Source organism: Salvelinus namaycush, chromosome 12 (genome assembly GCF_016432855.1).
Source record: "Salvelinus namaycush isolate Seneca chromosome 12, SaNama_1.0, whole genome shotgun sequence".
NCBI classification, from domain to species: domain Eukaryota; kingdom Metazoa; phylum Chordata; class Actinopteri; order Salmoniformes; family Salmonidae; genus Salvelinus; species Salvelinus namaycush.
In genome coordinates this window covers 40,375,512-40,390,640 of record NC_052318.1, presented here as the reverse complement: position 1 = coordinate 40,390,640, position 15,129 = coordinate 40,375,512, and the positions used below count along the sequence as shown (strand labels likewise).

The following is a 15,129-nucleotide window of genomic DNA, read 5'->3' as shown; positions in this document are numbered from 1 at the left end:
GCGACGGGTACTTGCTCCGGTGCGCACGCGGCATTTCTTTGCGCTCGGAACAATGGACAAGGATACAGGTGGAGAAAACATAGACGAATTTCGAGAGAATTTCATATAGGCTACTGCAGTTTACGCCTACAAAATAGGCAATTCGGTCACGGATGTGTTTTTTTTATACTGTGTATATTACACATTTACTTTGTTTAGCAATGCATTCTAAAAATGTTGGACCATTTTGCGAATGTCTTCCATTTCAGGTAAGATATCTATAGCACACGATTGAAACAATTCTTAATTTGATAACCATACTGTGTTGGTGATATAGCTTAAAACTGAGGCAAACATATTCAGGAGAATATATCTATCCATGAACTTTAGTGCGCAAAGTTCCAAACGCATTCTTGAAGGTTTCCAAAGTACCCTATATTTTCAGAGGGACGTGCCTACGGTGCCTTCGGTGGTATCCGTATGGTATGGTTATTTGCATCGCACCACCAGTTTTGAGGGTTTAAACATTAGAAAAGTTATGGGGAACGATTTACTTGGACTACATATCCATACCGCATGCATTACACATCTATAAGCATTTCACGAAGGTCCCAAAGGTTAATTAAATATATCTATATCGCATTCATAGCATACTATGCAATATCTCATATTTAGGTATCTTAATAGATGCACTATTACAACGGATCATCATTAGGCTGTTCTCAAACTTGTGCTTCTGCCATACCAGTTAGTGAATATGCCAAAAGGCTAAACCACGTTTTGAAAACTATGCTGATATAGCTGGCCTGTACCAGCTCCATTTCCCCCACTGGCCAGAATAGGCCAGTGGCCAGAATAGGCCAGTGACTTAACTTCTTCTCACTGAAGGTCAATGGTGCGTGAAGAACACCTCAGGGTTGAATCCCCAGGGCACGTTTTACGGATCAAATCGTGTAGTTGAGGGTAAAAACTATTTCGTAACTAATTTATAGCCCTCCACATCACAATCAAGTTGGTCATGCTGGTCTATAACGCACACACGAAAGGTCTATGTATGAATTCTATGAAGTCAAAGTAATGTCATCTATTTTCCCATTCATAAAGCATTTATAGCTAAGCACATCATGGTAATTAACGGTGCAGTTTGCCACTCTGATCTATAACACCAACATTAAAGGTCAATGTTAGAATTAATGCCATTTCTATTTTTCCATTCATATAAACATACCTCACTTATCAAAAAAAAAAACAGACACAACACAAAATTTTAAGCCTAAAGGAAACATGAACATTTTCTAGATGAAGCATATTAAACAATTGCTGAGGACTTCGCTGAAGAATCCTACTATTGACGTTTTATAGGTTTACTTTTTCTTGAATAGATTTAACAAAGATTCACATTCAAAGCATTACAATTAAATTCCCCATTTCAGACTCATAGCATTAACTATTTAAGTGAGTAAAACATACTAACACAGGGTGGTAAAGCTAGTAGCTAGCATTTCCCCATTGTTCACTAATGTAGCTAGCTGCTAGCTAAGCCCCAGCCCTGGCAATGTCAACACTTACATCAAATATTTAGTTAACAATGGTGGCTATCTCATAATTTGAAAGTGATGTTCTGGAACTATTGTAAAATTTCAACCAGTAGTTTTGAAAGTGGTGATCACAAGCCAAAACGGGCCCCCGTATTTTGTGTACTTCGTCATCCAATTGCCTACTACATCATCAATTTCGTATAATATGTTAAGTATTTAAAACATTTCTGCAATTTCATATGATATGTTACGAATCAAATTTGTACAATATGTTACGTATTTGTTGTACTTAAGATCCCGACTGCATCTTTAAGACTTTTTACAACAGGACAAATTAAGAGACAGAAACATTGGGATTGTTCAACATTGCAGCCGACAGTGCAGTCGACGGCCGACTGACTGATCTACAAAGAACCTTGCATCATAAATAACTACTCATTATTATGTGTAGATCAGTCAGTCACAATTTACCCATTATACATTACAATTTGGACCCTTTCGAACACAGCCATCATGACATTCCTTCAATATTGTCTGCACCAAAGATGATCAATTATATTGACAAGATAGTCGAGTGACCGCTCTAGCAATGGAAATATATGTCTTCAAATATGGAAGGCAGGCGGGAGGAGGCAGGAGCCTCCACCTGCAGATTATGCACCCTGATGCCGCCTGGTCTGCGAATCGTAAAGCGCATGCGCCTCAGATGATATTTTTGTGTCTCAATTGGTATGTGTGCGCAACCTGAACTCGCAACGTGTTCCAGGGCATCAGTGTGCTACGCACATAACAGTTTTGCTTCCATCCATCTTTTGCCCCAACCTGGGCTCGAACCGGCAATCATCTGAACACATCAACAACTGCCTCCCACTAAGCATTGTTACCTATCCACAAAAGCCACAGCCCTTGCAGAGCAAGGGAAACAACTACTTCAAGCTCTCATAGCGAGTGACGTCATCAACTGAAACGCTACTAGCACACACCACTAACTAGCCAGCCATTTCACACCGGTTACACTTACCCCCCTTTGACCTCCTTCTCCGCAGCCACCTCAGCAGCTGGGCAGAGCCCAAGTGAGTTATCTGTTAGCATCAATGTAAAAGTATACATATGATGTCATCTATTGAAACGCTTCTAGCGCACAACGCTAACTAGCTAGCCATTTCATACTGGTTACACTTTGAATATCAATCTTTGTTAAATATATTGAACAAAAATATTATCGCAACATGTAATAATTTCCAAGATTTTGCTGAGTTATAGTTCATATAAGGAAATCAGTCAATTGAAATAAATTCATTAGGCCCTAATCTATGGATTTTACATGACTGGGAATACAGATTTGTATCTGTTGGTCACAGATACCTTAAAAACAAGGTAGGGGTCTGGATCAGAAAACCTGTCAGTATCTGGTATCACCACCATTTGCCTCATGCACCGTGACACATTTCCTTCGCATTGCGTTGATCAGGCTGTTCATTGTGGCCTGTGGAATGTTGTCCCACTCCTCTTCAATGGCTGTGCGAAGTTGCTGGATATTGACGGCAACTGGAACACGCTGTCGTACACGTAGTTCCAGAGCATCCCAAACATGCTCAATGGGTGACATGTCTAGTGAGTGTGCAGGCCATGGAAGAACTGGGACATTTTCAGCTTCCATGAATTGTTTACAGATCCTTGCGACATGGGGCCGTGCATTATCATGCTGAAACATGAGGTGAAGGTGGCGGATGAATGGCACGACAATGGGCCATCGACAAAATGAAATGTTTTCGTTGTCTGCAGCTTATGCCTGCCCATACCATAACCCCACCGCCACCATGGGGCACTCTGTTCACAACGTTGACATCAGGAAACCGCTCGCCCACTCAATGCCATATACATTGTGAGGCCGGTTGGACGTACTACCAAATTCCCTAAAACGATGTTGGAAGCGGCTTATGGTAGGGAAATGAACATTCAATTCTCTGGCCACAGCTCTGGTGGACATTTCTGATTTTTGGTTCCAACTTCCGTGTCTTTGTGAGATGCAGATAGGTGAACGGATGATCTCCACGTGTGTGGTTCCCACCGTGAAGCATGGAGGAGGAGGTGTGATGGTGTGGAGGTGCATTGCTGGAGACACTGTTTGGAAGCTTTTTATTCACTATGTTGGTTGGGTCGGGGTGTGACTAGGGTGTGCCATCTAGGTGTTTGTGTGTCTATGTTGGCATGTTATGGTTCCCAATCAGAGGCAGCTGTTTATCGTTGTCTCTGATTGGGGATCTTATTTAGGCAGCCATTTCCCCTTTGTGCGTTGTGGGATCTTGTCTATGGATAGTTGCATGTCAAATGATAGTCCCACTAATCACAAACCAGATGGGATGGCGTATCGCTGCAGAATGCTGTGGTAGCCTTGCTGGTTACGTGTGCCTTGAATTCTAAGGCAAAGGGTGGTTACTTTATAAATATAAAATATATTCTGATCTGATTAACACTTTTTTGGTTACATACACTAAGTTGACTGTGCCTTTAAACAGCTTGGAACATTCCAGAAATTATGTCATGGCTTTAGAATATTCTGATAGGCTAATTGACATAATTTGAGTCGATTGGAGGTGTACCTGTGGATGTATTTCAGGGCCTACCTTCAAACTCAGTGCCTCTTTGCATGACATCATGGGAAAATCAAAAGAAATCAACCTCAGTCTCAGAAAACAAATTGTAAACCTCCACAAGTCTGGTTCATCCTTGGGAGCAATTTCCAAATGCCTGAAGGTACCACGCTCATCTGTACAAACAATAGTACGCAAGTATAAACACCATGGGACCACACAGCCGTCATACCGCTCAGGAAGGAGACGCGTTTTGTCTCCTAGAGATGAACATACTTTGGTGCGAAAAGTGCAAATCAATCCCAGAACAACAGCAAAGGACCTTGTGAAGATGCTGAAGGAAACAGGTACAAAAGTATCTATATCCACAGTAAAATGAGTCGTATATCGACATAACCTGAAAGACCGCTTAGCAAGGCTAGAGATGAACATACTTTGGTGCGAAAAGTGCAAATCAATCCCAGAACAACAGCAAAGGACCTTGTGAAGATGCTGAAGGAAACAGGTACAAAAGTATCTATATCCACAGTAAAATGAGTCGTATATCGACATAACCTGAAAGACCGCTTAGCAAGGAAGATGCCACTGCTCCAAAACCACCATAAAAAAGCTAGACTACTGTTTGCAACTGCACATGGGGACAAAGATCATACTTTTTGGAGAAATGTCCTCTGGTCTGATGAAACAAAAATAGAACTGTTTGGCCATAATGACCATCGTTATGTTATGAGGATAAAGGGGGAGGCTTGCAAGCCGAAGAACACCATCCCAACTGTGAAGCATGGGGGTGGCAGCATCATGTTGTGGGGGTGCTTTGCTGCAGGAGGGACTGGTGCACTTCACAAAATAGATGGCATCATGAGGGAGGAAAATTATGTGGATATATTGAAGCAACATCTCAAGACATCAGTCAGGACTTAAAGCTTGGTCGCAAATGGATCTTCCAAATGGACAATGACCCCAAGCATACTTCCAAAGTTGTGGCAAAACGGCTTAAGGACAACAAAGTCAAGGTATTGGAGTGGCCATCACAAAGCCCTGACCTCAATCCTATAGAAAATGTTTGGGCAGAAATGAAAAAGCGTGTGCGAGCAAGGAGGCCTACAAACCTGACTCAGTTACACCAGCTCTGTCAGGAGGAATGGGCCAAAATACACCCAACTTATTGTGGGAAGCTAGTGGAAGGCTACCTGAAACGTTTGACCCAAGTTAAACAATTTAAAGGGCAATGCTATCAAATAATTGAGTGTATGTAAACTTCTGACCAACTGGGAATTAGATGAAAGAAATAAAAGCTGAAATAAATCATTCTCTCTACTATTGTTCTGACATTTCACATTCTTAAAATAAAGTGGGGATCCTAACTGACCTAAGACAGGGAATTTTTACTAGGATCAAATGAAAACCGAGTTTAAATATATTTGGCTAAGGTGTATGTAAACTTCCGACTTCAACTGTTTACAACAAATATATATGGGGGATTGGAAATGATGCAGCCAATAACATTGATGGAAGGTACAAACTATCTGCAATATCAATACCCTCACCCCAAAAATAATAAGGCCGACGGGGTTTCAGACGGCACTCCATCCCCGATCTTCCAAAGTGAAAGTGGCGTATTTGTTTGTTTGATGCGGAGATAGAGCAGTGTTTGAACTAGGGCTAATGTAGTCCATGGGTGAGGAATGGAGCTAGACCTGCACCGACCTCTATGGTGCGTAAAGTATGCAATGTCTCCTGTCACTCCCAACTTCAGTAGGACTATCAGGACAATCTACCCTTCCAATGAGTTCTTGCATTAGAAAGCAAAATAGAAACCACTTAAACTAAACGCAGAACTGTTTGGACAGCCGAACAGTCGGCAGTCAGTTCCTCTACAGTACTTCCAGTAAATCTGCTTAAGGGATTTCGCTAGCTGACATCCTCTGTTCTCTGGAACTGGTTGACATAACGGTCTGTTGTATGACTGTCTGTTATGTATAGCTGCAATTGCTGCCCGTCTGTATCTGCTCTCAGCCACCATTTCCAGCGTCTGCCTGAGGATGTGTGTTGTTCCCCCAGGGCTGGTGGCGGTACTGCTGACTGTACTCCAGTGGGCAGGGCGAGGCCTCCCTTCTCCTGTCAGGCCCATCTGTGACCCCCGCGTTCTGGACCGCTTCATCATGGAGGCCCGCGACACAGAGATCGCTCTGGTGAGACACTGACTGACTGGGCCTAACCACCACTAGATGGACCTGGGCAACTTTTACATGTCTGGAAAATGTCACATTAGAAGTGAAATGGATGAGGATATTATTACAGTGTATTATGTACGGAGACAATTCATCTTTATTTGTGTGTCTGATCTTGCTCTAACTGTCAATCTGTCTTGCCTTCTTTCCCTCACGCAGCGAGGTTGCAAGGCAGGGTGTGGCGTAACAGGCACCTTCGTGGTTCCACTGACCAACGTCGACTTTGTGGTATTGGAGACAAAGGATGTGAGTACCTGTCTATCAGTTAAATACCTACTGTACATGAATAGCACAAGCCAGGGCCATATAGTATAGAGAGAAGCGTTTGGCCCATTTCCTCTGGTTTCTCTACACGGAGTAAACAAAACATTAAGAACACCTTCCTAATAAGAGCTGCAACTCCTTTTGCAGAACAGCCTCAATTTGTCATGGTATGGACTCTACGAGATGTCGAAAGTGTTTCACAGGGATGCTGGCCCATGTTGACTCCAATGCTTCCCACAGTTGTGTCAAGTTGACTGGATCTATTTTGGGTGGTGGACCATTCTTGAGACACACGATAAACTGTTGAGTGTGGAAACTCAAATCTTCAATCTGCCCATACCGTAACCCCACCTTCACTATGGGACACGGTTCACATTGACATCAGCAAACCGCTCGCACACACAACGCCATACACGTTGTCTACGGTTCAATCTTTTGTCTTGCCCATTCACCCTCTGAATGGCACACATACACAATCCATATCTCAATTGTCTCAAGGCTTAAAATCCTTCTTTAACCTGACTCCTCCCTTCATCTGAAATCAATAAGGGATCGTAGCTTTCACATGGTCAGTCTGTCATGGAAAGAGCCTGGTCAGTCTGTCATGGAAAGAGCCTGGTCAGTCTGTCATGGAAAGAGCCTGGTCAGTCTGTCATGGAAAGAGCCTGCTCAGCCTGTCATGGAAAGAGCCTGGTCAGTCTGTCATGGAAAGAGCCTGCTCAGTCTGTCATGGAAAGAGCCTGGTCAGCCTGTCATGGAAAGAGCCTGCTCAGTCTGTCATGGAAAGAGCCTGCTCAGCCTGTCATGGAAAGAGCCTGCTCAGCCTGTCATGGAAAGAGCCTGCTCAGCCTGTCATGGAAAGAGCCTGGTCAGTCTGTCATGGAAAGAGCCTGGTCAGTCTGTCATGGAAAGAGCCTGCTCAGCCTGTCATGAAAAGAGCCTGTTCAGTCTGTCATGGAAAGAGCCTGGTCAGTCTGTCATGGAAAGAGCCTGGTCAATCTGTCATGGAAAGAGCCTGCTCAGCCTGTCATGGAAAGAGCCTGGTCAGTCTGTCATGGAAAGAGCCTGGTCAGTCTGTCATGGAAAGAGCCTGGTCAGTCTGTCATGGAAAGAGCCTGCTCAGTCTGTCATGGAAAGAGCCTGGTCAGTCTGTCATGGAAAGAGCTCTGGTTCAGACAGATCTGTGTTGATGACCGCATTTGTGTGTCCTGTATGAACTATATTTAGGAGGTAGATCAGCTTTAATATTGATAGATTGTGGCTTCTATCAATGTAATTGTCTGCATTATTTCCAATCCCCCATATATTATTGTCAATATATATACAGTACCATTCAAAAGTTGTTGTTATTTTTACTATTTTCTACATTGTAGACTAATAGTGAAGACATTAAAACTATGCCAAGAGTGTGCAAAGCTGTCATCAAGGCAAAAGGTGGCTACTTTGAAGAATCTAAAATCTGAAATATATTTTGATTTGTTAAATACTTTTTGGTTACTACATGATTCCATGTGTGTTATTTCATAGTTTTGATGTAGAAATGTAGAAAATAGTAAAAATAAAGAAAAACCCTTGAATGAGTAGGTGTGGCCAAAGTTTTGACTGGTACTGTATATATATATTTTTTAAAGATCTATTTTTTCCTTTATTATTTTCCCTTAATTCTACCACCCTATCCCCTAATTGGAGTTAACTAATGGACAACAACACTTATTAGGCTTCTACTTCCAGCTTATACATACTATATTCATTTTACGGACACAATGTATTTTACAACAGTTATCTATTTCATCATTTTTTTTATCCTTCAGCTACCCTCAAACCCTCCCATCTACCTCTTAACACCATCTAGTTCTATTTGCCATATATTTTTTAACTGTGCTGTGATTTTTCACAAACATTCTGAAACTTTCTATTCTCATAGTTTTACAGATTGTAAATGAAATATACAATTTTTTGCTAAAATAATTGTTATATTATTGATCGATTGACTATGACTTTTCAAATCACCCAGCAGTGCTATTCGCAGAGTTAGCTCCAGGTAAATGTTGCAATTCTTCAGCCATTTCTGAATCTGCAACCAAAAACAAGCTACGTATGGACAGTACCAAAACAAATGATTCAATGATTCTGTCTCTTCGCAGCAAAATCTGCAAAGCTGGGATTGTTGTAGCCCCCCTATTGCAAGAAATGTGTATAATAATTTAAATTTAAAAAATCAAAGTTTTGAATTCGGTGTCATTTTGTGTATCAGTTCATAAACCACGTGCCATGGAATCGGTACATTGAAAATCTCTTCACAACTATTTCTAAATCTGTATGGTACAGCTGTCAATTCTTTGGTCCTTAAATTAAACTGGTATAATTTTCTTTAACCTATTTTTGGCTTTAATGCAGGGCCGACAGACAAGTTCCTTACTTTTTCCCCCTTTCACTTGCCTCTTCCATTTTTGCGGTAATGCTACAATTAGTTGGATGTAATTTTGGGTAGAGCAGACATTTCCATATATTTCTGTTAGCTGCATGTGTGACATAACTCCAGCATTCATTTTTATGATATCATTATCAAAGATTAAACCGTTTTTAAACATTTCGTCGCCCAACACTTTTTAAAATCAATTTGTATATTTGAGTTGAACCATAGTATTTGTTGTAATATTTGTGTTGTTTTTTTCCGGTGGATTAAACTGAAATTACAACCAGCTTTCTACGGCTTGTTTTTAAAAAAAGCAATATTTTGGAGATGATTTCATTTTCAAATGACCAAAAGTGAAAGGTTGTAATCTGAATAAAGGAAAAGTCCTGTATGAACTTACATTGAGTCCATTGAGCTCTCTCTGCCAATACATTTATTTCCGTACAGTGTACCCATTAATACTGGAATACATTGGCCCAAATGTGCATGGATTCCTTTGCTATATATGGCAAATGTATAATGCCATATTCAGGGAGCTTTGTTTTATCGTATGTGTTTATGTAATGTGTAATTTGTGTGTGTATTCCCAGACTGAGGAGCAGGCTCTGGAGGTCCAGTCAGGGCTGTCTCTGTTTGGCCAGGCCCTGGGTGCTGTGAGGGAGTCAGTGAGCCGTGCTGCCGTAAAGAGCCTCATCGACAACAACAAGAGCAATATCCACAGCCTGGGCCAGGTGCTGCGCAGCCTCCACATCAAGGTGACTCACTGAGGACTGTGAGTGTCTCGTCTACAGCATGACCAGTGGATGGGACTGTGGTGTGAACAGGGGTTCCGTGTGGCTCAGTTGGTAGAGCATGGTGCTTGTAATGCCAGTGTTGTGGTTTCGATTCCCACGGGGGACCGGTATGGAAAAAGTATGCACTCACTGCTGTAAGAGTGTTTACTAAGATGTAAACCGTTTGTTATGTAAGACCAGGAGATGTTCCTGGTCTGATCAATTGACCAGGGAAAAACTCCTGTTCCTTTGTATTGGATGTGTCTCAGTGTGCACATACTGTTCCTCCACAGCAGAGAGCCTAGTTATAGATTGGAGTTCTTGGAAAGATCATGGACCATGGGTACAGTCAGAAGTTCCTCTCCCCTCAGCATGCCACCAGCTGCCTGCTGTGCTCTGTTTGCTTCTCACTCAGAAGCCAGTAACTTTTCAGGGTAGGGCAGTTCAGTGACTGAGACGGCATTGAGCAGGCCAGACATAGCAGTGGGGGTTATGGAAAGGGAACAGAATGTGGCTTCTATTTGGCTGCATACCGTTTTGGCATGGAGTAGCGGGGCGGGAAGAAAACCTGGAATAGAACCCCTTCCACAGAACAGATGAGTGGTGCTTTCTTTTTAGGGTTTGTATGTTAACCCTTGTCCTTCCTCTCATCCATTGAACAGGACCTGTCTCTCTCTCAAGTGCCAGCAGTAGGTGACTCAGCGACCAGGAAGGTGTCGTCCCTATCCGAGCTCCTCCGTGTCCACACCAACTTCCTACGGGGGAAGGTTCGCCTGCTGCTCACCAACGCACCTGCCTGTCAACAGAAAAGCACGTGATTGGAGCTTTCCCTGAAGACAGAGGCTGTGATTGGACCGTTCTTTAGAGAGAGGATGAGGTCATTGGACTTCTGCTGAAATCTCTGAATGGACTTCCAAGTATGGAATGTGTAGACAAGGTTGTTGTTGACTGGATAGAAACTGGTGGGAAAGTCAGTTGATGTGGGTGGAGCTGATGAGAAACCATGAACGAGTGAGAGAGAAAAAAACGTCACTTCTACAACTCATTGACCTCATCGGTTCCTAGTACTACCTGTCAGTACCACAATGAGCTCTGATGCATGCAGCGGGAATAAGCTACAGACAGTACCCGCTAGGCACAGACGTCAATTCAACATCTATTCCACGTTGGTTCAACTTCATTTCATTGAAATGACGTGGAAACAACATTGATTCAACCAGTTTGTGCCCAGTGGGTACAGATCATATGAGAAGATGATATATAAAGTCCTAAATCCAATGATTCGATTTTTCATTTTATTTATACATTGTCTTAAAATGTCTTTTTGTATAACTTTTGTGTTATAAATCTCTATTTTCATAAACGAGTGTGTCCTTTGAAGTCTTTGAACCATATTTTATGATTGATGCTCAGGTTTAACATACTGTAGTCAGTGTTTGTGTGTTCATGTAATATGCTTGTCAGTACTGTTATAATTCAGACAATGTATTAGTCACTTCTCACTGTGTGCTCTCTGCACTCAGACTGTCTGTGTGGCCCTCCCTCCGACTTACACTGTCTTTGGGGTCAGAGTAGGCATTGTAATTTCACCACCAGGCAGCACGCACAGCTCTCTGGCCTAGCAAGCAGAGCACTGAGTCTGAGATCAGTTCCTAGTGGAGACCGTTCTGGACTCTGCTGCCCTCTGCTGGATAGACCTTGGCATCGCTGCCCTACTTATGCCCTGGTTATACAAAGAACAGAACCGGCTCTATGGCTCTTAAAATATCATCGTGAAATCATCTCATGTGTATATAGACCTAGTCATTTTCACAAAAAACTAAACAAAAGAACACCAATCAAAGAAGATCAATAATGTCAACTTGGGTAATCATTAATCAGATTAGCGACCACTCACAGATTAGCGATGATAAATCATTGGATATTGTGTGTTAATAGAAAATAGGGAGGCAAATATGATATTTGTTTAAGGATATCTTTTTAATGTTCTCCAGTTCAGACACACAACATACAGTGTGTCATAGCCTCTATATGAAATATTAACGTCATTCTTTAAACCCGTTCGTTATGCACCTTACAGTGTCTCAATCCTCCAGTAGGTTACGGATTCCAGACTAAATGAAAATAGACACAAACAGGTGCAAGTCTTTTTCGGCAACCCAGCGCGAACCTTGGAAAAGTAGAGATTTGCATCTTTGCAATGTTTTTTTGTTTGTAACATTGAGCCAACGCCAGACTGTAGTGTCACCGTGTAAACAGGTGAGAGTGTGCTTCCAGTCTGTTGGCTGTCATATCCCCGGCATCTCAAATGGACAGCAAACAGGTGAGCTGATATTCCAGAAAATGACTTAAACAGTGTGCATTGCAGACATAATAGTAAAGGATAGCAAAGCAACCACAACCGTCAGAGTCTGAAACAAGACTGAAGAGTACTAAGGTGTTGACAACATACTGTACCTGCTCTAAGCTATTCGGTAATACTATGTCACTTCTCAGGACAGTGATGGTCACTAACAATTACCAACAGCACCACCATCAAGATTCAAGTTCCCTTGTTTTGTAGGTTTGGGTTGAGCACAGTTTCAAACCATGCCTATCTCTACCATTATCACTACCTTCCTCTACCTCTACCATTATCACTGCCTTCCTCTACCATTATCACTGCCTTCCTCTTCAGTCTCTCTCTCTATCGCTCTCCCTTTATCTTTCTCTCTGTATCCATATTCTCTCTCTAAATCTGCTATCTATGCAGCTCTTACCATTGGCCACCTAACAGATGCAAAATAACTCATCTTAAATGAATTGTCATTCAAGACAAAAGCTGTCTTCGTGATTGATGTGGCAGTTGACAAAATGTGCAAGTAATGCCGACCTCCCCCAGAACCCCACCCACGTCCAGTATGTTCCTTCTACCCTAGAGAAACCTGAGCCATATCCCTGTCCCTACTGCTATTTATGTTGAACTCAACCATGCTATGATTTTAGATGTAGTTTTCATTCACAGATCATTCATGTATGTTAATAACTGTCTATATGTGCCCATAACTTGTTGCACTTTGACCTTGAAAATCTAAGATATGAAAGAAAATCAAACAACAAGAGCTCAAATCAGCCATCTGAACTTGCACCTGTTGTCACAAAGGAAAGATTTGGCCCTTCACTCATAAACCAAACCATAAACATAATATTTACAAATACCAGTTTGTTCTCTTAGACTTTAAAAAAATGTACAGTTTGTTTCCCATGTGTGTTTTGTTCTTTTTCTGAGTCCCGGTTCTCTGTCCAGTCCCCTGTGATGGACCCCAGTCTATAACCCCGGAGTGTGATCATCATCATCCCAAAACAAGACAGGAAATAAAACAGGAAAAACATCCCGCTAGTTTTGTTGTTTGTGTTATATGTGAGTAATGTTTATCAAATGTTTTTCTACTCAAGTTGTAGAATGCATCCTCTGTGCATCGGCGACATGTCAGGTGCCTGCTGAAGATTCGTCTCCATTGTTGTTTTCAATGTCAATGTTTTCCTAACGTTGTCTCAACTTCGGGAACAGTTTTTTTTCTCATGAACGTCCAGAGTTTGTCGTGTCCCTGTGTTCAGTTGTGCAGTTGAAAGATCTGAAACGTGCGTACAAGGTTTTTTCACCTTTGACCTACAGTATGTCAGTCTGAGCCCCCTTCATACCCCCTGCCCCTCAACAACAGAGAGAATCTCAGAACAACAGAAGAGATGAAAAGACTGACATATCCAGTATCCAGAAACCTGTAGCACGCAGCTAAAAGTCCACTGAGGAGAGGATAAGAGTGCTTAAAACTAAGATAATTGTTCAAAGACAACCCTCATTTCCAGGAAAATATTTAGAATTATATCCATTTTTACCATTGAGGCAATTCACGTGAAATATGACATTTTCACGATTGAAAAACTAGTATTAGCCTATCATGGATAAACACTGCAAGCTGATGGAGTGGTAAAGTCCAACAACATTTTTTTACAGAGGAATGATCAAAGACAATCTTCAGTTGAGACGGTAACGCGATGACCGTGCAACACTTCACAGCTGAAGTAATGAGAGAAAGAGTGAACTAAAAAGAGAGGTGGGGGAGACGGGGCTTCAAACAGTCTCTCAGGGCGGCAGGTGCTTGTGGCACGGCCTCAGTGATAAGAAATGAAAAAATAAAGGACATATTTGTTCTTCTTGTTCTGATCAATATTCATCCCCTGATACCTCTTTTGAAGTACCTACAGAATAGAACAGTTTTCTTCATGAAGTGCACAAAGTTCAGCAGATATAAAAAACTAAAAGAAATTACTTTTCAAGAAGAAAAGAAAACAACAATAAGAAAACAAGGCCAAACATAAAAATAAACAAGCTTTCCACTCCGATGTCCGTGCTCCGTTTAGAAGAAAAAAAATCATGCAAAAGATCCCAGACAGCAAACCAGTTATGAATCTTAATATTCTCTTTATATTTTTACAAGGATATATTTTCCCCCTTGAGTAAAGCCCAGCCACAGTGCAACACTGAATGCAAGAAAAAACAAAACAAAGTGCGATAGATCAAAAAGAAAGATGAAACATTTGGCACTTTTTTGATGGTAATTCCTTGTGTAAGATCAAGTCAGGATGGGCCTCTCTTGGTGGTCCATTGGACCCTCATTGAGAGAGGAGCGTTATCACAGTTCTTGGCACCAAGAATGCTGGTAAAAACGAGATATCAGAATATCACTTTTTTCATTCATATCCTTACAATTTATCAATAATACATAATTTACATTTATGTGTTTGTATAAAAGACTCCACAGAGGAAAAAAGGAGTCATGAAGTGGTTTATTTGAGAGAGAAAGGAGGATGAAAATGAGACTGGGAGGATTGTGTGAACGTTGTGATCAAGAGCTACAGGAACAGACAGGAAGAGAAAGTGAGTGGGAGGCAGAGAAGAAGAGAAGCAGTAATATGGGTTGGGAGAGAGAGAGAGGAAGATAGACAGAGTGAGAGAGAGGAAGAGAGTGAAACACCCAGATTGTACAGACATATGAACAGGTTGGAGGATGTGTGATAGAGATGTGTTAGTTGTAATGATGGGTCTTTGTCCCAGCAGTCCACAGCCTGAGTTAGACTGAGCCATGTGTCCCAACGGTAGGGGGTGACAGCACAGCCTCATGGGGAGATTGACAGAGAACAGAACAACAGAGAGAAAAAAAGAAAAAAGCAACACAGAAGAAGAGTCCCAGGAAAAAGCTGGAGGATAATCCCAGTGAGAGAGAGAAAGAACAGGGGGGGATCCATCTGTGGTGTTTGTTTGTATCTCTGCTGAACCAGAGGTTGTGCCTCGTC

General features: G+C 41.8%; 1 protein-coding gene across 1 annotated transcript in view; it reads left to right on the top strand.

The window, feature by feature from the left end:
- Window positions 1-10,613, top strand: part of LOC120057538 (erythropoietin-like) — a 42,060-nt gene extending 31,447 nt beyond the window's left edge. Inside the window, exons 2-5 of the mRNA XM_039006131.1 lie at window positions 6,141-6,303; window positions 6,502-6,588; window positions 9,613-9,777; window positions 10,458-10,613. Coding sequence (XP_038862059.1) covers window positions 6,141-6,303; window positions 6,502-6,588; window positions 9,613-9,777; window positions 10,458-10,613 — 571 coding nt within the window. The remainder of the gene's footprint in view (window positions 1-6,140; window positions 6,304-6,501; window positions 6,589-9,612; window positions 9,778-10,457) is intronic.
- Window positions 10,614-15,129: the final 4,516 nt, after the last annotated feature.